The sequence below is a fragment of the Podarcis cretensis genome, assembly GCF_951804945.1.
Source record: "Podarcis cretensis genome assembly, chromosome: 17".
Taxonomy (NCBI): Eukaryota; Metazoa; Chordata; class Lepidosauria; order Squamata; family Lacertidae; genus Podarcis; species Podarcis cretensis.
In genome coordinates this window covers 23,093,155-23,118,635 of record NC_137187.1, presented here as the reverse complement: position 1 = coordinate 23,118,635, position 25,481 = coordinate 23,093,155, and the positions used below count along the sequence as shown (strand labels likewise).

Here is a 25,481-nt window from a genome sequence, read left to right as displayed (position 1 = left end):
AAATTACCATATAGCATATATTCAACACAGAAAACAGGGACAGTTTGTTGTTGACAAAGGACAGCTGGACATATAAAGGGCCCCATTACCTTAGGCCCTCATCAAACCTTAATCCAGCCGTGTGTGTGTGTGTGTGTGTGTGTGTGTGTTGCATAGAAATAAAGACTAGTTTTCTTCTAACCCATAATAATGTATGACATATTACAAGAGAATACTATAATCACAGGTGTTTCTGGGAGATCTGCAAAGGTCTGGACATTTTGGAGCAATCATCTTGCTTCACAATTTAACATATTTTCTCTGAAGAGTTCAGAAATTATACTTCCAGACATATTCAGGGCAATCCACCAAGAGCAGGGGCTGGTCTTGAGTTTAGACAAACACTTAATCCCAAACACAATCCAGAGCTATAATCTTACTTGAAAACCAGCATTTTCCAATGAAGAGCCTTTGAGGGCATTCACACACAAACACACTGCAACTGCTTTTAAGTAAAGAACAAATTGTGGGGAGATTTGATAATAGATTTCCAAATTACATGTCCAGTAAAGCTATCTATAAAAAGTGATATAGGAGTTCTAAGACACTCCCTCTCTTAAACACAAACATTATATAATAACTTGAGGTTTTTGTTTTGTTTTTTTTCTCTTTTTGTTTTTTTTAAAAGATATTTATTTTGATTTTATATTTGTTGTTGTTTAGTCGTTTAGTCGTGTCCGACTCTTCGTGACCCCATGGACCAGAGAACGCCAGGCACTCCTGTCCTCCACTGCCCCCCGCAGCTTGGTCAGACTCATGCTGGTAACCTCGAAAACACTATCCAACCATCTCGTCCTCTGTCGCCCCCTTCTCCTTGTGCCCTCCATCTTTCCCAACATCAGGGTCTTCTCCAGGGAGTCTTCTCTTCTCATGAGGTGGCCAAAGTACTGGAGCCTCAGCTTCACAATCTGTCCTTCCAGTGAGCACTCAGGGCTGATTTCCTTCAGAATGGAGAGGTTTGATCTTCTTGCAGTCCATGGGACTCTCAAGAGTCTTCTCCAGCACCATAATTCAAAAGCATCAATTCTTCGGCGATCAGCCTTCTTTATGGTCCAGCTCTCACTTCCATACATCACTACTGGGAAAACCATAGCTTTAACTATACGGACCTTTGTTGGCAAGGTGATGTCTCTACTTCTCAAGATGCTGTCTAGGCCTGTCATTGCCCTTCTCCCAAGAAGCAGGCGTCTTTTAATTTTGTGGCTGCTGTCACCATCTGCAGTGATCATGGAGCCCAAGAAAGTAAAATCTCTCACTGCCTCTATTTCTTCCCCTTCTATTTGCCAGCAGGTGATGGGACCAGTAGCCATGATCTTCGTTTTTTTGATGTTGAGCTTCAGACCATATTTTGCACTCTCCTCTTTCACCCTCAATAAAAGGTTCTTTAATTCCTCCTCACTTTCTGCCATCAAGGTTGTGTCATCTGCATATCTGAGGTTGTTGATATTTCTTCCGGCAATCTTAATTCCGGCTAGGGATTCATCCAGCCCAGCCTTTCGCATGATGAATTCTGCATATAAGTTAAATAAGCAGGGAGACAAAATGCAGCCTTGTCGTACTCCTTTCCCAATTTTGAACCAGTCAGTTGTTCCATATCCAGTTCTAACTGTAGCTTCTTGTCCCACATAGAGATTTCTCAGGAGACAGATGAGGTGATCAGGCACTCCCATTTCTTTAAGAACTTGCCATAGTTTGCCATGGTCGACACAGTCAAAGGCTTTTGCATAGTCAATGAAGCAGAAGTAAATGTCTTTCTGGAACTCTCTAGCTTTCTCCATAATCCAGCGCATGTTTGCAATTTGGTCTCTGGTTCCTCTGCCTCTTCTAAATCCAGCTTGCACTTCTGGGAGTTCTCGGTCCACATACTGCTTGAGCCTTCCTTGTAGAATTTTAAGCATAACCTTGCTAGCGTGAGAAATTAGTGCAATTGTGCGATAGTTGGAGCATTCTTTGGCACTGCCCTTCTTTGGGATTGGGATGTAGACTGATCTTCTCCAATCTTCTGGCCACTGCTGAGTTTTCCAAACTTGCTGGCATATTGAGTGTAGCACCTTAACAGCATCATCTTTTAAAATTTTAAATAGTTCAGCTGGAATACCATCACTTCCACTGGCCTTGTTATTTGCAGTGCTTTCTAAGGCCCATTTGACTTCACTCTCCAGGATGTCTGGCTCAAGGTCATTTTATATAATGAAACAAATATTACAATCAAACAAAACAGAAAAAAGATACAATAAAGAGCAATATAATCCAACAAAGCTAAAAAGCACAATAAAGAACATATGACAGAAAAAATAAGAAAGAACAGAGAATAAGAAAAAATTAATAATAACTTGAGTTTTGTCTACTATAGCTTGTTAACAAAAAATTAAAAAAAAAAATCCAGGAAAGAAACCAGTCTTGAGGTTCCTCCTAACCTTTTCTCAAGTGATATGAACACAGCTTAGTCTTTCAACGTCTCTGTAGATTCCTCAAGGTGGAAGTTTTCTTTCTTTCTAATCTTACTTGGCTAGCTCTGTGAAGTTAACTTCATTGCAGAGGTAATCCTTGTCAAATGTACAGAATTACATTGCACAAGACTGAGAAGGGGGTATTACATGGTTCAGATGAAGCGCCGCTTCCAAGTTGTATCTTGACATTCTCTACCTATGAATCATAATCTTCTCGGGCACATTCTGCCTCTGTTGTCCAAAGTCCTATTTGGCAGGTATTGTCTGTAGCTAATTGCATGACCACTGGACCACTCCTTTCCAAAATGCTTTGGCTTCTGGCAGTTGCGAGAGAGGCATTTAAGAAATGTGTCCTTCTGGAAATGCACCAGGAAAAATCTGTGCAATGAATTAAAAGGTACCATAGTTCGGTATATATTGTAAGGAAACGCAGCCCTGATCCAAATGAACATGACCTCACTGTATTTTGTTCTTCCTTTCATTCCTCTCCACACCCTCCATCACCACATATCGTGAATTTACATTCTTTTTCACTCCACTATTACTCAGCAATTGTTACCTGGACTTTCAGCTTTACACAATTAATACCGTGCAAGGCATACCATGAATTTTCAGCCAGTTGGTGCAACCATTTCCTTCTGCCAAAGGCTATGCTCATCTGCATTGGGCTGGTGCTTTTTAACATGTTCATAAATGACCTGAGTTTGCTGAGGACAGCACATTTTCTTTCGGTCGTTGAAACGAAAAGGGATAAGAACTCTGAAAGCACCACTCCAAACTGGGAGAATAGGCATTGAAATGGCAAATGCAGTTCATTATGAGCTTCATGACTGAGTGTCAATTTGAACGCAGATATCCCAGATCCTAGTCCAACACTCTAACCACAACACCACACTGGCTTCTTAGAGTTCTTCTGCTATGGGGCAACAGTATAAACCAAGTAATAATAATAATAATTTATTATTTGTACCCCACCCATCTGGTTGGGTTTCCCCAGCCACTCTGGGTGGCTTCCAACAAAGATTAAAAATACATTAAAATGTCACACATTAGAAACTCCCTGAACAGGGCTGCCTTCTGATGTCTTCTAAATGTTAGGTAGTTGTTTATCTCTTTGACATCTGATGGGAGGGCGTTCCACAGGGCGGTCACCACTACCGAGAAGGCCCTCTGCCTGGTTCCCTGTAGCTTTGCTTCTCGCAGTGAGGGAACCGCCAGAAGGCCCTCGGCGCTGGACCTCAGCATCCAGGCCGAAGGATGGGGGTGGAGACGCTCCTTCAGGTATACTGGGCCGAGGCCATTTAGGGCTTTAAAGGTCAACAACAACACTTTGAATTGTGCTCGGAAATGTACTTATGTAGTTACTTATCTCCTTGGCTTGGGGGGTCCCATAACTCCATACCCTCCAACATTTCTCTGATGAAAATAGGGATGTCCTAAGGAAAACCAAGACATTCTGGGATCAGATCAGAAACCAGGACAGCTCCTGTAAATCTGGGAAAGTCCTGGAAAATAGGGGCACGTGAAGGGTCTTCATACAACCTAGCTCCCCTCAGCCATTTTTTACTTCTAAGAATGTCTGTGGGGTGTGTTGCTTATTTCAGATATTAAGGTACAATAGAAAAAAGAAGGGAAATCAAAATGTATATTTAAGCAAATGTATATTCAATACACTGTAGGTTCCTCATGTTCCTGTTTCTGACACAGGACGTGCTAAAACTGATGTAGGCATCAGCATGTGACAATGTCCTCAGGCTTAGTCAGGGCAGAGGGGAAATCATTTTAACACTCATCTTACCTGGAGAGCTGGGCCGTTAACCAGAGGATGGCGAATCCATACGTTTTGGAAAACACTGTGGATTCCTTTGCCATATTATAAGCTGGTCAACGTTTGTACCGTCTGAAGTCCAAGCCAGGCCTAGAGATAGCAGGTGCCATGCCACAGATGAGGTTAGATCTGGACAAGGAAACAGTGCTGGCCTTCAGTGTGGAAATTCCACAACCAGACCAAGCTTTCAGTGTGACTTGCAAAGAACTCTGAAGAAACATGGGTGTGAAGCAATCTCAGCAAGTGAGAGTACGTAACACGATGGATAAGAAACACACCCAGTTAAGCAATGACCAGAAAAACCAGAGTCGGTTGCAATGATGCCAACAGATGAAAAATCACAGGCAGGGGTGATGAGTGTTCTGTGGGTGTTTCTGGGTGGCATCGCAAAGCAATAAGAAGTGTCTCTGAAGGTTCATTACTCACATTTCCTAAATAACATTGCCAGTAACTGACCTACAAGATCTGCACCGAAAACATATTGGGATGGAGGAAACAAGGTACCGTATCTGAGTTAACACCACACCTTGGTATCATGTGTGCTGAGCTAGCCTGTCCCTAGTACTGACTTTGTGCTGTCCTAATCTTTTGACCCCCTTCATGGATCACTGCCTTGTCATGGTGAAGGGGCTTGAACAACTCCAAGAAGCTGTGAGTTATTCCGTGCAGGGCCACCCAAGACAGACAGGTCATAGCCGAGAGTTTAGACTAAATGTGATCCACCTGGGGAATGAACTGGCAAGCCACTCCAGTATTTTGCCAAGAAAACTCCATGGACATAAAAAAAGGAGAAGCTTTGAGAAGAAAGTGAGAGTTTCCAAGGCAAGCTCTGGTTCATGGGGTCACGGAGAGTCGAACACGACTAAGACGACGAAACAACAAACAAATCTTTTGACACATCAAGTCCAGCACTGAATCTCTTTCACTTCAGTTGTACTTACATGAGCAGGTAGGCAAATGCAAAAGTGCCGCTCAGAGCCTTTGAACTGATACACCACTGTCTCTGCTCTACCTCATTCTGAAGGAAACATGAACCCCGGGGTAAGAGCCAGGAACCCCTGGAATCTCGCAGCGCTCAGAGATTGGGGTGATGTGCAACTAAACTTTTCCTGCTACTTGAGGTTTCATGTCTAGCCAAACAGTGGTGGAGAAAGCCGATTGGGTGCCTGGGATGGTTCGCCCAGGGGCGGGGCAAACCGCCCATAGGGGCGGGGTTATGGCAAGGCGAGCCACCCATAGGGGCAGGGCACACCATGGGGCCTCCGGAGTCTGCCTACCTCCTTCCACTCAGCCGCTCTACAGCTGGGGGGCGCAGTGGATGGATCATTTCAACAGTGTGGAGCCTGCACATGCCCAAGCCACCGTGTCTCTCCCGGAATAGACGTGTGGCTCGGGCGTGCTGCAGGCCTTGTGGTGAGTGCCGCTCAGCATTTTGTCACCCCCCTCAGTGGTGACACCCCCTTCCTCTGCCCCTGTAGCCAAATCTCTGGTGTGAAACAGAATATCACTGTTTCCCCTAACTGGGTTCTTATGATTCATCTGGCCCGGTGACTGTAATTTTCTAGGACTTGTTTCACAATCCAGTATTTCCCCATTTTCTTCTGAGCATCTTGAATGCATGGGGGAATGTTTTCTGAAATTTGCTCAAGGTGCAAATGTCCATCAAAATCATTGTCAGTTTCCTGGTGATTCCAGGAAATGTTATCTTTTCAAATTCCATTTATTGCTTTATCTTTTACAGGAAAAGTTTAACACTTCAATTATACAGTCTTTATTATTGTGCTTCAATTATATAGCCCTTCTTAAACCTTATGAATGAACAAAGTTCTTCATTACAGTACTACTTGCAAAGAGAAGCTAAGAGCCCATTGCCTACAGGAATCATTAATTGTATAAATATTCACATAACTACATGTAGGACCCACAATATTATTTTGTTATTTTGTTATTTATAATAGTACAGAAGTGCAGAAAGGCAGTAGACAATTAGTGTCCAATTATGATATGTTAATACACATTGCATAATTTAAAAGAAGTAAAGACAAACTCTTGTCAACTTGCCATTATTATTATTATTATTATTATTATTATTATTATTATTATTATTTATGCCACCCATCTGACTAGGTTGCCCCAGCCATTATGGGCAGCTTCCAGCAAATTAAAACATCAAACATTCCCTGTACAAGGCTGCCTTCAGATGTCCTCTAAAAGTCAGATAGATGTTTATTTCATTGATGTCAGATGGGAGGAGTGTTCCATAGGGCAGGCGCGACTATCGAGAAGGCCCTCTGTCTGGTTCCCTGTAACCTCACTTCTCACAATGAGGGAACCACTGGAAGACCCTGGGAGCTGGACCTCAGTGTCTGGGCTGGATGATGGGGTTGGAGACGCTTCTTCAGGTATACAGGTATACAACTTCATACAACCTACTGAATGTATTCCCTCCTCACTAAACAATGAAGGTTTAACTCACATTTATGGAAACGTTTCCATGAGATTATAACCAAATGTTCTTGTTCCTAAAGCTCATACATCAACGTTGATGTGAATGTATGAAATACTGCCATGATCTTTAAGAACTTTGCAAGTATTTACAAGAATCTGAGAATACCCGTCCAGGTGGATCTTACAGCAAGGTCAACTGTCATTGTAATTATATTCGTAGAACAAATTAAGAGAGTGTGTCTTGTTCCAATTACTTCAAGACAGATTGGAGGGTGCTGGTTACACCTACAATGAGTGCCAGTTTTACCTTCGCACTCTGAATTATTGGCATGTAGCCTCTCAGATACCCTTGGTATCTGATTATTGGTCTTTCTGAAGAACTCAGATTTTCACAACAACCATGTAGAACCTCCTTGTTATCCTGCTTGATAAGACAATGCATCATCTGAGTTCATCTGTCTACCATTGCCACTCTACCTTTCCTTCTGCTAAACTCTCTTTCTGTCCTCAGATGCTGAAGCAGATGGATTGGGGATTAAGTAGCTGGCAAGCAGCAGAAAGGCAGTGGCAATTCCACATACTGTCTCCCATATGGTGCTGCTTTAGGCATCTGTCTTAGATGGCCTTGTGATAAGGCTAGCTCTGATTGGTTGGTTATAGCTGAATATAGGCAGAATGGATGGAGAGTTGGTTAAGGTTCTGCAATCCAGCATCAGAGGCCATTTTACACATGGCGGAATGGTCTTGAGTTCAAGACCTATGGTGCTCTGCTGATTTTATATGTGATACATACCCTCCAGCATTTATTTGATTAAAATAGGGATGTCTCACTCCATAATGATCATGTTACTAGTTATACCCCACACATCTTACTCAGTTGCCCCAGCCACTCTGGGCAGCTTCCAACACATATAAAACATAATAAAACATTAAACATTTATAAAATACAACAACTTCCCTATACAGGATTGCCTTCAAATGGCTGGGGGGGGTCGTATAACTCCATACCCTCCAACGTTTCTCCAATGAAAATAGGGACATCTAAGGAAAAGTATGGAAGAAAGAGCTGGACCATAAAGAAGACTGATCGCTGAAGAATTGATGCTTTTGAATTATGGTGCTGGAGGGGACTCTTGAGAGTCCCATGGACTGTAAGAATATCAAATCTATACATTCTGAAGGAAATCAGCCCTGAGTGCTCACTGGAAGGACAGATCCTGAAGCTGAGGCTCCAAGAATTTGGCCACCTCATGAGAAGAGATGACTCCCTGGAAAAGACCCTGATGTTGGGAAAGATGGAGGGCACAAGGAGAAGCGGACGACAGAGGACGAGATGGTTGGACAGTGTTCTTGAAGCTACCAACATGAGTTTGACCAAACTGCAGGAGGCAGTGGAAGGCAGGAGTGCCTGGCGTGCTCTGGTCTATGGGGTCATGAAGAGTCAGACACGACTAAACGACTAAACAACATCAAGGAAAAGTGGGACATTCTGGGATCAAGTCAGAAACCGGGATGGCTTCTCTAAATCAGGGACGTCCCTGGAAAATAGGGACACTTGGAGGGTCTGCGTGAGCTCTACACCTGACTGAATAGGGACTGGTATACAACGCATGCACTAAAAGCAGAAAGCAATCAGGAATAGAAAGCAACTCACAGTTAGGGATGAGGGAGAAATTTGGTTCAGAACACATTGTAATGCAAACCTAGGTAAAGGTAAAGGGACCCCTGACCATTAGGTCCAGTCGTGACCGACTCTGGGGTTGAGGCACTCATCTCGCTTTACTGGCCGAGGGAGCCGGCATACAGCTTCTGGGTCATGTGGCCAGCATGACTAAGCCGCTTCTGGTGAACCAGAGCAGTGCACAGAAACACCATTTACCTTCCTGCCGGAGCGGTACCTATTTATCTACTTGCACTTTGACATGCTTTCGAACTGCTAGGTTGGCAGCAGCAGGGACCGAACAACGGGAGCTCACACCATTGCAGGGATTCAAACCACCAACCTTCTGATCGGCAAGTCCTAGGCTCTGTGGTTTAACCCACAGTGCCACCCTCATCCCTTAACCTAGGTAAAGGTAAAGGGGCCCCTGACCATTAGGTCCATTCATGACCGACTCTGGGGTTGCGGTGCTCATCTCGCTTTATTGGCCGAGGGAGCCGCCAGTTTCCAAAAACAATATGTGCAATGCAATTCTCCAAAAGATGGGGGGTGTTCAGAAATGTCTTAGGAATGTGTGCAGATATTAGGGGAACCAGAATAGACATGTATTGGGCAAATTGCATACAAATTGTATATAATAGGAGAACTGTGCACTAAAATGCTGATTAATTTTGATTAGTTTTTTAAAAGTAAACAGATGTGGCAAAATGCCAAAATGAACTTAAGATGCTGGAAATGAGAACCTGAGAGAAAATGAAATCAACATTATTGTATCTGCCTCATTTATTTCATCTGCTCATTGCTCATTGCTAATCACAGTCTTCTTCCTAGCAGTTTCCAGCCAGCACATAGTGTTCACTTCCAGTTCATAGCATCTTCAAGATGTTCCCAGGACAAGAACTCGGAGAACATCGCATAACAGGCCTGTTTTCACTTTCTCACTGCTTATAAATATCACATTTCCCAAACTCAAGGTGTACTTTGCGGCTGCTTTGTAATGCATTTCCCCTTAAATGTTTTCACCCAGCAAGTCTTGGCCATGTCATATTTAACTCAGAAATTAAAAATGTCTGCAAAATTATGACCACTGGAAATTCTTTCAATTATTATACAGCTAGAGACCCGTAGGACATAGCTGTCAACTGTCCCTTATTTGGCGGGAAACTTCCTTATCCCAGCACCGTGTCCCACTGCTGTCCCTTATTGATGATGTCCCTTAAATTTCCCGGGTTTCAAAGGAAGCAGCTCCTCTCCCTCCCTCCCTCCCTGGCAGCCAGGGAGGAGGGAGGCTCCAACTGTGTTGCTTGGTTGCCCAGCCTGCCCCCCTCCGGTCTCCTCTCACCAGCCTCGGCCCCTGGGAGCCCCTCCCCGCCGGGACTGGCGGGAGCCTCGGCCCTTCTGCTGCCATCCTCCTCGCAGCCACCGAACTAAGCTTCTCTGCCTGGGGTAGCATCTTCGTAGCTTGAACTTGCGCGAAAAGTGGTTGCTGCTTGTAATTATTTAATTGCAGTGTTTCATCAGCTTGAGCAGCAACCTCTGGAAACGAAGGGCTAAAAACCAGTGCTGCTCTCCAAAATTATCTGGTCCCTTTTAACTTCGTATTTCAGGTGGTTGACTAAAATCACTTATTTTGGCTGCTGATCCCTTATTTTCGAGGCTGCTGGTCCCTTATTTTCAAATCTGTAAGTTGACAGCTATGCCTTAGGAACATTGGTAGTTTTCTTATCCCAAGTCAGACCATCAGTTTCTCTAGCTCGTTACTGTCTGCACTGAATGAAAGCAGCTGTCTCAGAAGGGACTCTTTTTCAATCCAACCAGGAGATGCCACAGGCTTAAAGTGGGACCTTCTGCATGCAATGTATTATTGATTGTTCCAGGTAGATTTTTTTTTAATTTTTCAGATATGGGTTCTGGAAATTCTGCTGCCAGGGCATGACAATTTTTAATGCCAAGGCTGCAGGTTCGAGCCGCATAAGGGACAACTGTGTATCCTTACACTGCGTGGAATTGAACTAAATGTTCCTCAGGGTTCCTTCCAACTCTGCAATTCTATGATTCTATTAAGAATGGCCAAAATCAGACCTTTCCCTGCTTACCTTCCGCTACAAAGAAAAGTTTGTTTTACTAATCCTCTTTTGTACTTTTGTAATTAAAATGTTATGTTTTGCAATCTTTACTATTGGATAATTCCTGCAGTCCTATCAGATTTTTCATATCTTATCTTAGATTCTATAACACAAAAACAATGGCACCAAAGGCCTCCTGGACAACAAGTTCAAACTTATCCTAGATGAAGTGTGGGAACCCATCAGATATCAAGCAACACCAGATTTAGGGCACTGCAGCCAGTTGCCCTGCACAGGGCACCGAGCCAAAGGGACACACAACGACAACAACAACAACTTCTGTTTTTGCAGTAATGTGATGTTTCAGTGAGTCTATTGAGAAGATCCATAAAAAAAAACCAGCAGTACAATAATGAATTATGTGGAATTAAGAAACATTTAGAGGTGGGTGCCCAATTTTGTCCTCTCTCAGGGCGCCATATTACTAAAGCCCACCCATACATCAAGCTTACCTGAGGAAAAATCTACACAAGAATTTATACATGGTTACAACCAACCAGGGTAGATTCTGGATCTGCTCAAAGGTCACCTAGAAAGCAGGGAATGAAAGTAAAGAACATTGTCTACTGTTGCCATGCGTCCTCTTTTTCTGGGACACATCCTCTTATTTCTGGGTATGTAAAATGAGAGTCGTCCTAGCAATCCATAGTTAAAAGTAGACGTCAACAAATGTGTCCTCTGTTTTGCTCTTCAAAATACGGCAACCCTAGGTGTGTCACTGGCCAAGTCAGTGCAAAAAAAGTTTCAACAGCTATGCTATGTCTGAAAATACATCTGAAAATATTTGAGATAAATTACTTTGTCATATGTGTCACTGCGTAGCACTTCTAGTGTATATCAATGACATGTGGTTTTTTATTATTACATTATACCCTCATAAAAATTAGATCTCGGTCCTGTATACCTGAAGCAGTGCCTCCACCCTCGTTGTCCAGCCCAGACCCTGAGATCCAGCTTCAAGTAAGGTTACCAGATGTCCCCGTTTCCCAGGGACAGTCCCCTGATTTACAAATCAGTCCCCATACAAAATCCATTGAAGTTGAAAAGTGGCTTCGAGGGCCTTCTGGCGGTTCCCTCACTGAGAGAAGTGAAGTTACAGGGAACCAGGCAGAGGGCCTTCTCCACAGTGGGACCCACCCTGTGGAATGCCCTTCTGTCAGATGTCAAGGAAATAAACAACTATCTGACTTTTAGATGACATCTGAAGGCAGCCCTGTACAGTAAAGTTTCTATTTTTAAAAAAATAATATTTATTACTTTTAAAGCTTACAAAAAAGAAAAGGAAGAAAGAAGACAAAAGGGGGGGGGAGAACAAAAAAGGGAAAAAACAATACAATACATAAACAATACAAAACACAACCTTAACACATTAAACTAACACAATAAACTAAACCAAACCAAACAAAAACAATTTAAAAACGTACATCATACCTTTTCCATATTCTATCTTTCATTCCCTTGTATCATTGACCTCCTCTCACCTCCCTCTTTGTATTCCACTTCCATTAATTGTTTCAGCAATTCCTTTCCATCTTTCTCTATTTTCTATCATATAAATGTCTTAACATATTTTTAATCTTATTTCCATTAAAATTAGTATACTTATTTAAGCTTAACTTCTTATAGCATGGCTTTAGCTGAAATGCTATAAGGAGTACAGTAAAGTTTCTAAAGTTTGATGTTTTATTATGTGTTTATATTTTTTGGATGCTGCCCAGAGGGGCTGGGGCAATCCAGTCAGATGGGCAGGGTACAGTTTTGAGGGTTGAGACGTGAACAACAAGAAGTTGAAAGACAACAGGCAGGAGAGAGGTTGTGACAACATCAGGGCTTTGGACAAACCCTCAAACCAGCCTGCAGAGCCAAGGGTCAGCTCAACAGCATGGAGCTGAGTGACTATGTTGTTGTTTAGTCGTGTCCAACTCTTCGTGACCCCATCGACCAGAGCATGCCAGGCACTCCTGTTTTCCACTAGTCAAACTCATGTTGTTAGCTTCAAGAACACTGTCCAACCATCTCGTCCTCTGTTGTACCCCACACCTAGGACTGCAGTGTGTACATGGGCACCCAAACTGGATTATGTATCTTGAGCTGCCCGTTAAGAGTTCCTTCACTCGGTAACCTTAGCTGTGGTGTAGCTCAGTTGGCAGTGCCAAGGCTGGGGGTGGGAGAGAGAAAGAGAGAGAGAGAGAGAGAAAGGTCACAGGTCAAGCACTACATCTCAGGTTATCAAGTGATCTTATCATTTTGATAATCTTGAGAACAGAATACTATTCTCCCTGCAGCTCAAAGATTTTTTTCCCCCTGACAGTGGTAATTCCAATGTAATGCTTTTTTTCATGTGTATTCCTTTGGGGATTAATTCCTCAGGGCCTGTGCTCGAGGAAAATGTTGTGTTGGAAGTGAACTCTTGCAGAATAAGTACAAAGATCAAAAAGGGATTTAAAGGAAAAAAACACCAAATAATAAAACATTGCTTTTTGTTTGCTGACCAAGTAGGTTCATTGTGGACTTGATATAGATAGTTGCAAACCTTTCCAAAATAGAATCTCTTACCATCATTTTCCATTATTGTGTTCATCTTTTAAATAACTTCAGCAGTTCTAGGAGTGATCCATCAGCCTAGGGTACCTTTAATTCTTTTTCATTTTATTGAGACATTTTTATTACAGATTTGTGTTTGGTTACCCGTACAAAAACTACCAAACTGAATCTTCATCCAGGATGGGAGCCAATATCTGTCAACCTTTAACACAAAAAATAAAATAAAAAATCAGTTTAACGTCATTCAAATTAAACCATAAGAGGGAGCTGATAACTAACCCAAAATGTTTATATTTTGCTTTGCGTTGTTTTTATTTCTTGTGTTTTGCCCGTTTCTAATATAACCAATTGAAAGGTTGATTAGAAATGAAATGAAATAAATAGTCTCTAATTACACAAACATAATGTTTATCCATCTGCGTCTTTGTTCACCGCCAAATTGTTTGCTTCACAAGTTGGAAAGGTGTATGCTGTTATTTTTCTTCATTTGTTTTTCTGTTTTCTTCCTTGTTTCTGTGGCAAGGGGGATGTGATACAAAGCAGGTAAGCATTTTGTACACTGCTGCAAGTGCTTGGCTCATTCGCCTTTTTAAAATTGAAATTTGTAAATCATAACAAGAGAGGGAATATTTGCATACAAACAAAAGTAACAAAAAGAACTGAATCATATATAACATAAAATCAGGCCGGAGAAGACAAACAATATTTTCCATGCAAGTAGGTACTTCCTTAATCTTAGGAATTCTCATACAGACTTGCAAAATGAAAAAAAAGAATAAAAAATGAATGAAGGAATGAAGAGTTAACACCATCGTTTCCCTTGCTCCAAAATTACTAGTAATTCAGCAGAAATATAAAGAACATAGGTCTGCCTAAACATAGACTCAGAATCATTGAATTGTAGAGGTGAAAGGGACCCAAGTGTCATCCACAATGTAGGGTTATCAACACCAGTCCCCATTCAATTTTAAACCACACCAGACCCTCCTTAGCTTTGAATATAAGTTAGCAGTTGTACACTTTCACAAAATCCAGAACTTGGAATAAACAAGAGGGACCATACGGCTGGGGCTTCAGCATTTGTAAATAACATAAAATCATGCCACTTTGCGAAAAATCAATCTCTTGCAGTATGCCCCCTAGCTACTTTCAACTTGTTGGAAACATTTTCTAGAAGAGCAATTCTAGAAGGGCCAGACTTTTTGAATACCAGTAATTTGAGTGCTCACTGGAAGGACAAATCCTGAAGCTGAGGCTCCAAGACTTTGGCCACCTCTCATGAGAAGAGAAGACTCCCTGGAAAAGACCCTGATGTTGGGAAAGATTGAGGGTACAAGGAGAAGGGGACGACAGAGGACGAGGTGGTTGGACAGTGTTCTCGAAGCTACTAACATGAGTTTGACCAAACTGCGGGAGGCAGTGGAAGACAGGAGTGCCTGGCGTGCTCTGGTCCATGGGGTCACAAAGAGTTGGATACGACTAAATGACTAAACAACAACAACAATTTGCCTAAATATAAATGTCCTTCAGAATCTTGCCACAGTTGCTCTCGCCGCTGTTAATAGGTGTGAAATGAGTTATTTGGTTTTTTTTTTTTACTGTATATCCACATCTCCATCTTCGAAGCGCGCTTAGCGCAGAGCAGCAGCCGCGCCTTTCCGCGCCCCAGGCGGGTCGTCCGAGCGTCTCACGAGAGGGCGCCGAAGCCCCCACACCCCACCCCACCCCACCCCCGAGCCCCCGGCTCTTGAGCCACAGCCCCGTGGGCAGGAGGGCCTGCTTGCCCCGCCACTCTGTACCTGGCGGCCCTTTCATGGAGCATTTTTGTGGGTGCTGCTCGGGCACCCCGGGGAGCACAGGAAGTTGGCACCTGTGGGCACGAGGAGGAAGCGCAAGCGCCGCTCGCTGAGGGAGGGCACCCTAAGGTGCCCCCTCCCCCCCCCGGGCCGTGTGGTTATGCAAAGTGACTCAGAGAAAGAGAGGGCTCCGTGCGCGCAGCGTCTTGTGCCAAGTGTTTTGGATGCGCCTGACAGAGACAGAGCGCGCCCTGCTCTCCAGCCACACACGCGCAGAGGCACCGCCGCCACCACACCTCTCCTCCTCCTCCTCCTCCTCCTTCTCCTCCTCTCCGCCTGGCTATCTCGGAGCTGCAGAGCCAGGCAGACTCCGCCAGTAGCAGCACCAGCACCAGCGGCGGCGAGAGGAGGAGGAGGAGACGCGAGAGACCCCGCAGCGTGACGAAGGCGCACCGTCCCCGTTCCCTCTCTATCCACACGCGCGCGCGCGTTCCAGCGAAACCAGCAGCCGGCCGAACGCGAGCGAGCGAGAGCCGTTCTGCCGTTGAGGGAAAGACCTGCCGGCTCCTCTCTCTGCCTCTGTCTCTTGCGCGCGTGTCTCCTGCGCGCATCCCTCCGGCCTCTTCCTTCTCCTTCCCGTGCGTCTTTTCTCCCACCACCATCACCACGAGCCACCATGGCGAAGGAGCTCGCCCGGAAAAGGGGCTTCAACTGCAGGCGCTTCCTGAAGAACAACTGGCTCCTCCTGGCCACCATCCTCGCCGTGGTGCTGGGTGAGTTGGCGGGCAAGGGAAGAAGAGGGGGAAGGAAGGAAGGAGGGAGGGAAGGAGGGAGGGAGGGAGACAGGCAGGCAGGCGAAGTAAGCTGGAGCGTCGCGGGGGCGCGTGGAAACCTCTTTCATCATTGGGGGGGAAAGGCAACCCTTCCCTTTGGAGGGAATCCTTGGCGGCTGCTCTGGGTCAAGTCTGCCTCCTTCCAGCCGTGTGCAGTAGTCTTCCTTAAGGTGGGGTTGTAAGCAGGAAAATAGAAAATGACAAGAAATAGTTCCTTTTGCTTAACATTGAAGATGTATATGTGAATACACACAGAGAGACGTGTATATATAGGAACAAAGAATAGATAGATAAATAAACAGATGATGATGGGTAGATAGATAGATAGACAGACACAACAGGGGCGAAACAAGGCATTATTTCACCCAGCTTCGCACCCCCCCCCCCATGCGCATTTGCGTACACACAGGTTGGGAGCATCAATGGTTTCCCTCTGGAGGCTTCACACAGGGCAAAAAAAAAATCTGGCTCCCCCCCCCCCCCCTAGCTACGGCTCTACACACACACAGAGAGAGAGAGAGAGAGAGAGAGAGAGAGAGAGAGAGAGAGAGATGCTAAACAAATGTTCAGCCACCATGGGAGAAATGTAGCGCTGTATTATGAGCATCCTAGAAAGGTAACCCAGCTGGGATTGGTTCCGGGACTTATAAATGACCCCTGCTATCATTTGGGCAGGATTGCAGTCTATCTCTTCTAAGCTCTTTGCCAAACCCCCAGCTGAGCTTAATAATACCTAGTACACACACACACCCCTCGAATATAAATGATGATGGTGGATAGGTGTTTTCCTCGAGGAGAGCCCTTTCCAAAAGAATGAATATCTCCCTGGAAACAGATGCAGATTTGTTCTTTGTGGGGTGGATGGAGGTTTCCTCAGCCCTGTTGCAATAAAGGAAAGAGCTGGCAGTGAGCAAATCTTTGCCACTGTGATGAAATGGTACTAATGTTTATGTGCTGATCTGGCATTCGTTGAGCGTCTATAGAATGCTGATAAAATTAAAACACCGTGGCTCCTGAGTCGAAATACGTTTACTCAGGTGTAAGTCCCGCTAAGTTCAACCAGACTTGGCAAGTATTTTAAGAAAAGAGGGAAACCTTAAGGAGAGCTGATTGCCCAGGTCTAGCCCCACTGCAGATCATTAAATCGTTCTTCATCTCAGCAATCATTGACTTGCCCTATACTAGTACCTGGCCCCGCATGATCCTAGTAATCTTGGAAAGGAGGCTCATTTCAGAAATGTTTGCTTCCAAGTAAAGCTTATTAGGATCATAACTGAAGTAAGGGAAAGATGACCATTCTGTGAATGCCGCATAGGAGCTGTGTAGCCTGATTTACATTTACTTGCAAATAAACCCTGCTGAGTTCAAAGGAACTTGCTACTTGTCAAGTAGGTTTAGGATTGCAGGAGAGCCTAACCACCTGTACTCAGATGTAGGTGGCTCTGCATTTGTTTGTTTGTTTGTTTGTTTGATAAAAGTTATATACTGCTTGGTTGTAGAAAAAACCCTCAAAGCAGTGTTAAATGGAACTCACTCCCAAATAAATGCGAAAAGCACTGCAGCCTCTGTTTCCCTTCCTTCCAGGAAGAATAATCCCCATTCTCTTTCTTAAATCTCCCAAGACACCTCTAGTATGTGAAGTATTTCTGTGTAGTTTTTTTTAACTAGAAACAGACAAGTATTTTTGTATATAAGCTGTACACTCTCAATCCAGCACAAATTGCCTCACTGTCAAAAAGTATAAAGCACCCTTGGTGATTATTTCCAGCCAGGATTTGTTAAATAATTCATTTCAGTAATCTCATTTACTTGACTACATTCAGTTATTGGTATTACTCTGGCTGTTAGAAGTGTAAATCACGCTTATCCAACCAACATCGTTCTCATGCAATATTAATATTTGTTAAATGCCATCCGTTCAGTGCATTTCATAATGGGCAAATTAATGCTAGAGACAAACATGCCTCTTCCCTCTCCATTTCTCTCAATACTGGTTTCCCACAACCTCAGTATTCCGCAAGTAAGTCATGGTGCCATAAAAAGACAAACAGCAGTGCTATTTTTCGTGAAGAAATTAAATCAATATAAATATTGTGAGCATATAAATTCCTTTTGAAGTAAGTTTGTTTACTTTAGTGTTACAATTATATCCCACATTTGTTGTTGTTTAGTCATTTACTCGTCCAACCATCTCGTCCTCTGTCATCCCCTTCTCCTTGTGCTCTCCATCTTTCCTAACATCAGGGTCTTTTCCAGGGAGTCTTCTCTTCTCATGAGGTGGCCAAAGTATTGGAGCCTCAGTTTCAGGATCTGTCCTTCCAGTGAGCACTCAGGGCTGATTTCCTTCAGAATGGATAGGTTTGATCTTCTTGCAGTCCATGGGACTCTCAAGAGTCTCCTCCAGCACCATAATTCAAAAGCATCAATTCTTCGACGATCAGCCAAAGATCCAGCTCTTTTGGTCCAGCTCTCACTTCCATATCCCACATTTATTTCCTCCAAATAGTTCAGTGGGTTTCATTTCATCCTCACAGCAACTGTGTGTCATAGGTTAGGCTGAGAGAGGGCAACTGGCCCAAGGTCATTCAGGGAGATTCATGGCTGACTGAGGATTTGAACCCTGGTCTCCTACATCCTAGTCTGATTGGGGATTTAGGGTGCAACCTTGACCCAAGATCCACCAGTGAGTTAGGCTGCAGAAGATCTCTGGCTCAGTCAGCTGAGGCTGCAGTGGTTTAAGTCCCCAACCCTAGCTTAGCTGGAGATGCACTGGTGCAAAATGCTTGTCTTGGCTCAGACGGCGCTCAGCCAGCCGACCCAAAGCTGACTGGATCGAGGCTGGTGTTAAGTCCCTAGGAAAGCATGTTGGGGACAGGGACAGGCAGGGAAGAGACTTCATAGGGACCCTAACTCTGTTCTTCTCAAGCATGTGGCCTAGCAGCCCAGCAGAACTTATGCCAGCAAAAAAAGGGGTGCTGTAAGTCACACTCTTAATTTACGGCTTGTTTAAGGCTATTACAGTGGTACCTCGGGTTAAGTACTTAATTCATTCCGGAGGTCCGTTCTTAACCTGAAACTGTTCTTAACCTGAGGTACCACTTTAGCTGATGGGGTCTCATCCTGAAGCAAAATTCTTAACCCAAGATACTATTTCTGGATTAGTGGAGTCTGTAACCTGAAGCGTATGTAACCCGAGGTACCACTGTGTTTTAAGGCTTCCCTCAAAATTAGGTTGGGCTCTCTCGGTTGGCAGTAGCCTTGCTCCCAAATGGGGTTTGGATCTGGCTTACCTTGTTGTTGTTGTTTAGTCGTTTAGTGGTGTCCGACTCTTCATGACCCCATGGACCAGAGCATGCCAGGCACTTCTCTCTTCCACTGTCTCCCGCAGTTTAGTCAAACTCATGCTGGTAGCTTCGAGAACACTATCCAACCATCTCGTCCTCTGTCATCCCCTTCTCCTTGTGCCCTCCATCTATCCCAACATCAGGGTCTTTTCCAGGGAGTCTTCTCTTAGGCTGACTTAAATTAAGACAGGGTCATTAAGCTGGCTTTTCATTGTTAGAATTGCTCCTTTAACCAGCAGGAATAGCAAAAGATGAGCCTTACAGTTCAGTGTACACTTGCTTAGAAATATGGAACTAGTTTTGAATGTGTCTAGGCTCTAGTTTCGCGTATTCTCAGAACTGATCTAGAAAGGCAAAGGAGCATGCATCTGGACTTTGTATACATATTTAAAAGGTAAAGGACCCCTGACAGTTAAGTCAGGTTGCGAACAACTCTGGGGTTGCGGCGCACATCTCGCTTTACTGCCCGAGGGAGCCAGCGTTTGTCCGCAGGCAGTTTTTCCTGGTCATGTGGCCAGCATGACTAAGCCGCTTCTGGCGAAACCAGAGCAGCGCACAGAAATGCCGTTTACCTTCCCGCCGGAGCGGTACCTATTTATCTACTTGCACTTTGACGTGCTTTCAAACTGCTACATTGTCAGGAGCAGGGACCGAGCAATGGGAGCTCACCCCATCGCGGGGATTCGAACCGTTGACCTTCCGACTGGCAAGCCCTAGGCTCTGTGGTTTACACCAAATGTGTTGAATATATGCTATATGGTAATTTATGGACCTAATAGGTATCTAAAGCCATTTGCACATAACAAAATATGTATTTACTCAAAGTAACTGTTGAACTGAAATACAATTAAGAAGAAGTGATATTTTAGGGAGCCGGCAAGCAGGCGGGGCCCATTATTTATATCATAGGAGCCTACACAACACAAACCACTTTTGCTGTATGTAGGTTTTATTTGATTTGTTTTTTATCTTATATTGGAAATGTACATCCAGGGTTTTTTTTCTCTTTAAATTTTTGGGGGGCCTCCAAGAGAGTGGGGCCCTAAACTATAGCTTGTTTAGCTTATATGTAAATCTGGCACTGACTTTAGGACACCTGTTGTGGGGAGAATTCGACTGGACTTAACCGCCCAGGGGTCTTTTACCTTCTTTGGGGGAGAGGAGTGTCTCTGGAGTAATTTTTATATCATTTGACAAAGCAAGTCATCCATTGGACTCTGCATACGTGGCTCAGGATCTGAGCATGAGAGGTTTGAATACATCCTTTGTAAATTCTTGTTCATTTTACTTTGAATAACTCATCCCTGTGCCATAGGACATACTCCTTCAGAATCTTATCAGGTGACCTTGGAGGTTGTCGTTCGTTGTGTGGAACACCTTGGAATGCTGGGATGAGTTTCATAATTATTTGGATCTTGGCTACAGTTCAGTTACTTTTCTGAGTTTTGTACATTCAGGATTTGATCCAGAAGGCCAATTCACACATGCAATGCTCAGATTTTGATCTCCCCCACTGCTTTCCTGCAGGGAGAAATTTAGAGATTTTAACCCTTCTCCACTGACCATGATTTAAAATAAAACATACAAATAGAATCTACTGGCAAATTTGTTGTTTCTTCACTGTTTGTTTGCAAGTTACTTTATTTCTAAAGCAGCTGTATATTTCACATGGAAGTCATTTTAGTTTTACATTTTCCTAAAGAAATCTACTTTAGATAAGTAATGGTTGTGAAAAGATAACATTCTTTTAAAAAAAACATGTTGGTGAATTTTCCAGAAACTCATAGCATCAAATTTTAATGTATATAAACAATTTTATGTCCATACATTTGAATTCTAATAGCTCTTTTAAAGGAAGCATGAAGATCTATTAGAATTGAAATGTATGGACATCATAAAATTGTCTCAATTTAGCAAAGAATTGGGCAATTAAAGGCCAAAATTGTGGGTATGGGTTAATGAAGAATAGTCTGGGTATGAAAATAGCTTTTCCATATAGCATTATATTAAGATCAATATGTACTGCTATACTTCAGTACTTCAGAACATTGTTAAGGATAACTGCTATGCTTAGTGTATTTTTGGTATTTGGGATGATAAAGCGTGTCATACTTCAAAGAAACCAGTTAAATTGCTTTTTTTGGTACAAGGACATGCCCTTGTGTGCAATTTTAATTTTATTTTTTTGGGGGGTGGGGGGAAATATATGACAACAACATTTCAATTAGAAACCTTTTCATAGCTGAAAGTGTAATCACACTTTTTTCAAGGTAAATTACAAGATACAATTCCATCCTTCCTCAGTTCAATCAAATGCTATTTGATGTTTTGGGACTTAATTTGCTTGAGGATCTTAAAAATAATTAAATTATTAAGTAAAAAAGAAAAATGAAAAGAATGCTTCTGTGGAACCTTTCAAAACTTTTGCAACCAAGCTTTGAGTAAGCAGCAGTGCAGTAGCTGAACTGTATACAACTAATATACATAATCTACTGCAGGCTTCCTCAACCTCAGCCCTCCAGATGTTTTTGGCCTACAACTCTCATGATCCCTAGCTAGCAGAACCAGTGGTCAGGGATGATGGGAACTGTAGTCTCAAAACATCTGGAGGGCCGAGGTTGAGGAAGCCTGAACTACTGTGAACTGTATAATTCAGCTTCTTCTTTGTCTTGACGGAATGTTTCCCCGTTAAGAGTCAGGGCAAAGCTTTTGTCCACAATGACTGCAGCAAGCTAGCAGTGTTGGTCAGTGGAATGGAAGAAAGGAAGTAAACATCTACTCTGGGAAATCCAAACTTCCATTAATCTTGACTCAGCCCTCCAGATGGTTTGGGACTACAATTCCCACCACCCTGACCACTGGTCCTATTAGCTAGGGATGATGGGAGTTGTAGTCCCAAAACATCTGGAGGGCCGAGTTTGCCTATGCCTGGTCTTGACATTAAGTACGGTGTTAATGTGAAGATTTCACATTGGTTGAAACCAAGAAATTGCAACTCCATTGCAAATTCTATTTCCATGTGAGCCCTCTCTTGGCAGACTGAGCAATTGCATTATGTTCATGACCTGGTGCAGATGTTGTAAGAACTACTACACTCATCAGTGGTAGAGTCATAAGTAGAGGTAGGGAAGGAATTCAATTCAGTTTGCATTTAAAGTGGAACCTACCTAACTTGCAGTTAGGTTGGCAGTTCGAATCCCGCGACAGGGTGAGCTCCCGTTGTTCAGTCCCTGCTCCTGCCAACCTAGCAGTTCGAAAACACGTCAGAGTGCAAGTAGATAAATAGGTATACTGCTCCAGCAGGAAGGTAAACGGCATTTCAGTGCGCTGCTCTGATTCACCAGAAGCAGCTTAGTCATGCTGGCAACATGACCCGGAAGCTGTCTGCGGACAAACGCCGGCTCCCTCGGCCAGTAAAGTGAGATGAGCGCCGCAACCCCAGAGTCATCCACGACTGGACTTAACTGCCAGGGGTGCCTTTACATTTAAGCTACTAAAGGTAATGGGACCCTTTATATGTCCAGCCATCCTTTGTCTACAGCAAATTGTCACTGTTTTTTTGTGTTGAATATATGCTATATGGTAATTTATGGGCCTAATGTATCTAAAGCCATTTGCACATAACAAAATATGTATTTTATCAAAGTAATTGTTGTAAAGTCCATGCAGAATGCAAAGTTCATACAGAATGTAGGCACCCTATCTATAGAAATGAGCAAACCGGTAATATTTTAGGGAGCGGGCTAGCAGGTGGGGCCCATTGCTTACATCATAGGAGCCTACACAACACAAAACACTATTGCTGTATGTAGGTTTTATTTTGTTTGTTTTTTATCTTATATTTTGGAAATGTACATCAGGTTTTTTCCCTTTAAGTTTTTTTGGGGCCCCCAAGAGAGTGGAGCCCTAAGTTATAGCTTGTTTAGCTTATACGTAAATCTGGCACTGCCCTCACACATTTGTGGAAGCATGTATGAACCTTTCAACAGGCATTATCCAGTGAGTTTCTATATCATTCGAGCAACCACACTTCACAGAGTATTCTGAATAGCAACAACCCTACAGTGGTACTTGGAAGATGCAACATCCCTGAAACTCCAGTGCTTCTTTGCAAGATGTCTTGACAGCTGTGCATTTGTTTTGCTATAAACTTCTAATATAGAAAAAATCCCCCCCCCCAATGGCTGTAATGGCATTTGAAAACAGATCAGTCAATAGTGGTGCAAGTGCAGGATTTATTTATTTTTTTGAAATGAATCTGGTATAGAAAGGTTTTAAATTTAACAAAACAAATTCCCATTCGGAATTATGAGGATTTAATTCACAAACAAACTGAGCTCTAATTTTATTTGTACTTCTGTCGGTAATATATATTCATTACTCGCCAAGGGCAGTAATTTGCCAGAACAGGAAGCCCTTAATGCCAGAATTCCCAGATAAGCTCCCTCCATACATTTATAAATCTGATGGTCGCCATAAGATCCATTATGACAGAGAAAACACAGCACAGGGAAACCGCCTCCAGCTCAAGAATCACAGGCACATGGTATCAGTGTGCTGAAAAACAGAGATGACTGGGGTGTAAAGCACAGAAGGACTGCTTTGCTTTAGAGACAAATTTACAGATACAGGGACAGAAATCATGGGATTCCATAGTAAAGTCCTAATAATTTCATATGCTGTGCAATGCCCAGAACATTTTAAATGGTTGGTGATATTAATAGTGCGTAATATCATCAACCATTACCATCAACCATCAAAAGAGAGTCACTTTTGACCATAGTATGCTGCAGGTAGTAATAATAATAATAATAATAATAATAATAATAATAATAATATTTTAAAATTTGAATAATAAAACGAAGGGGGGAAACCCCTCCAATGTAAGTTTAATTCACCAGCCTTCCAACCTACCACAAGTAGCCAGGAAATTCCAAAGCAGCAATAAATCTTGCCGCAACTCCCAGCAATTAGCACTCGCTGAACTCAGAGCTATGTACCTCATCAATCAATGAGACAGTCCTCTGATAAGCACACGGCCATCTCTACATCTCTGGGCCCATAACCATTGTTGGAACACATGGGGGGGGCATCGCACAGCGCCCTCACTGAGACAGACTTCTCCAGACATCTTCCTCTGGAGCGCAACTCGGGACGCTCATAACTCTGCAGTCCCGGTGCACAGCAGCAACACATATCCGAAGATATATGCACACTCAAACAGCAGAGTAAAGCTGGAAGCTCAGGCTATGAGGTGTGACGTCTAAGTAATTTATTAAGCAATATATACAGGAGAAAGCAGGGATGCGGGTGGCACTGTGGGTTAAACCACAAAGCCTAGGACTTGCCGATCAGAAGGTCGGCGGTTCAAATCCCCATGACTGGGTGAGCTCCCATTGCTCGGTCCCTGCTCCTGCCACCCTAACAGTTCAAAAGCACGTCAAAGTGCAAGTAGATAAATAGGTACCACTCTGGTGGGAAGGTAAACGGCATTTCTCTGCGCTGCTCTGGTTCGCCAAAAGTGGCTTAGTCATGCTCGCCACATGACCCAGAAGCTGTACGCCGGCTCCCTCGGCCAATGAAGCGAGATGAGTGCTGCAACCCCAGAGTCGGTCACAACTGGACCTAATGGTCAGGGGTCCCTTTACCTTTACAAGACAAAGCAACCATGGTGTCCTCTCACATCTTCTCCAAGAGAGAGAGAAAAAGTACAAAAGTACAATCCAACGGAAGAGATAGAACTGGCTTCCATTTCCCTCACTTTCCAAGCACGGAATGTAAACAGAGACATGTGATGTAATAATCACACGTCCAGCAACGGGAGAGAATGAAAATGCTGACAGTTATTGTGACTTCTGGGCTAACAGGTTAGTTGTTTACTGGCAGCTGTATTCCCTGGGGTCAGCGGTGGAGGAAGCCACTTGGGCTCCTGGGGCGGCGCACCCAGGCGGCTGGGCGAGCCTCCCATAGGGGCAGGGTACACCGCAGGGCCTCCGGAATCTGCCTGCCTCCTCCCACTCAGCCGCCCTACAGCTGGGAGGGAGGCAGCGGGCCAACCATTTGGGCAGCATGGAGCCTGCACCGCCCAAGTTACCACGTCACTCCCAGAAGAGACGTGTGGCTCGGGCACGTTGCAGGCCCCGCAGTGAGTGCCGCCCGGCATTTTGTCACCCCCCTCAGTGGTGACACCCAGGGCGGCCCGCACCCACGACCCACCCCTTCCTCCACCCCTGCCTGGAGTGTCTTCACTACAGATTTAAAGAAGCTTAAATATCCCCTCTCCAGTGTCGTGTAGTGGTTAAGAACGGTAGACTCGTAATCTGGTGAACTGGGTTCGCTTCCCTGCTCCTCCACTTGCTGCTGCTGGGTGACCTTGGGCTAGTCACACTTCTCTGATGTCTCTCAGCCTCACT

The 25,481-nt window shown here is 43.9% G+C and overlaps 1 protein-coding gene and 2 long non-coding RNA genes across 4 annotated transcripts in view; 1 reads left to right on the top strand and 2 right to left on the bottom strand.

Moving 5' to 3' along the window:
- Positions 1 to 203: 203 nt before the first annotated feature.
- Positions 204 to 4,501, bottom strand: LOC307205930. The gene is made up of 3 exons (XR_013834203.1): positions 4,288 to 4,501; positions 2,402 to 2,867; positions 204 to 647 (listed from the first exon to the last, which is right to left on the bottom strand). It is a non-coding gene; the product is annotated as an uncharacterized lncRNA (long non-coding RNA).
- A 10,662-nt stretch (positions 4,502 to 15,163) lies between these two features.
- The window catches only part of SLC1A1 (solute carrier family 1 member 1), a 38,395-nt gene continuing 28,077 nt past the window's right edge, over positions 15,164 to 25,481 (top strand). The window contains exon 1 of one of the 2 annotated variants that reach the window (XM_079959523.1): positions 15,164 to 15,664. In XM_079959523.1, the coding sequence (XP_079815649.1) occupies positions 15,568 to 15,664 (97 nt within the window). In that variant the 5' untranslated portion in view covers positions 15,164 to 15,567. Of the gene's footprint in view, positions 15,665 to 24,892; positions 24,936 to 25,481 lie in introns of those variants that run through there. The other variant, XM_079959524.1, reaches the window with a different exon arrangement.
- On the bottom strand, positions 23,284 to 24,862 carry LOC307206604. The gene is made up of 2 exons (XR_013834407.1): positions 24,717 to 24,862; positions 23,284 to 23,625 (listed from the first exon to the last, which is right to left on the bottom strand). It is a non-coding gene; the product is annotated as an uncharacterized lncRNA (long non-coding RNA).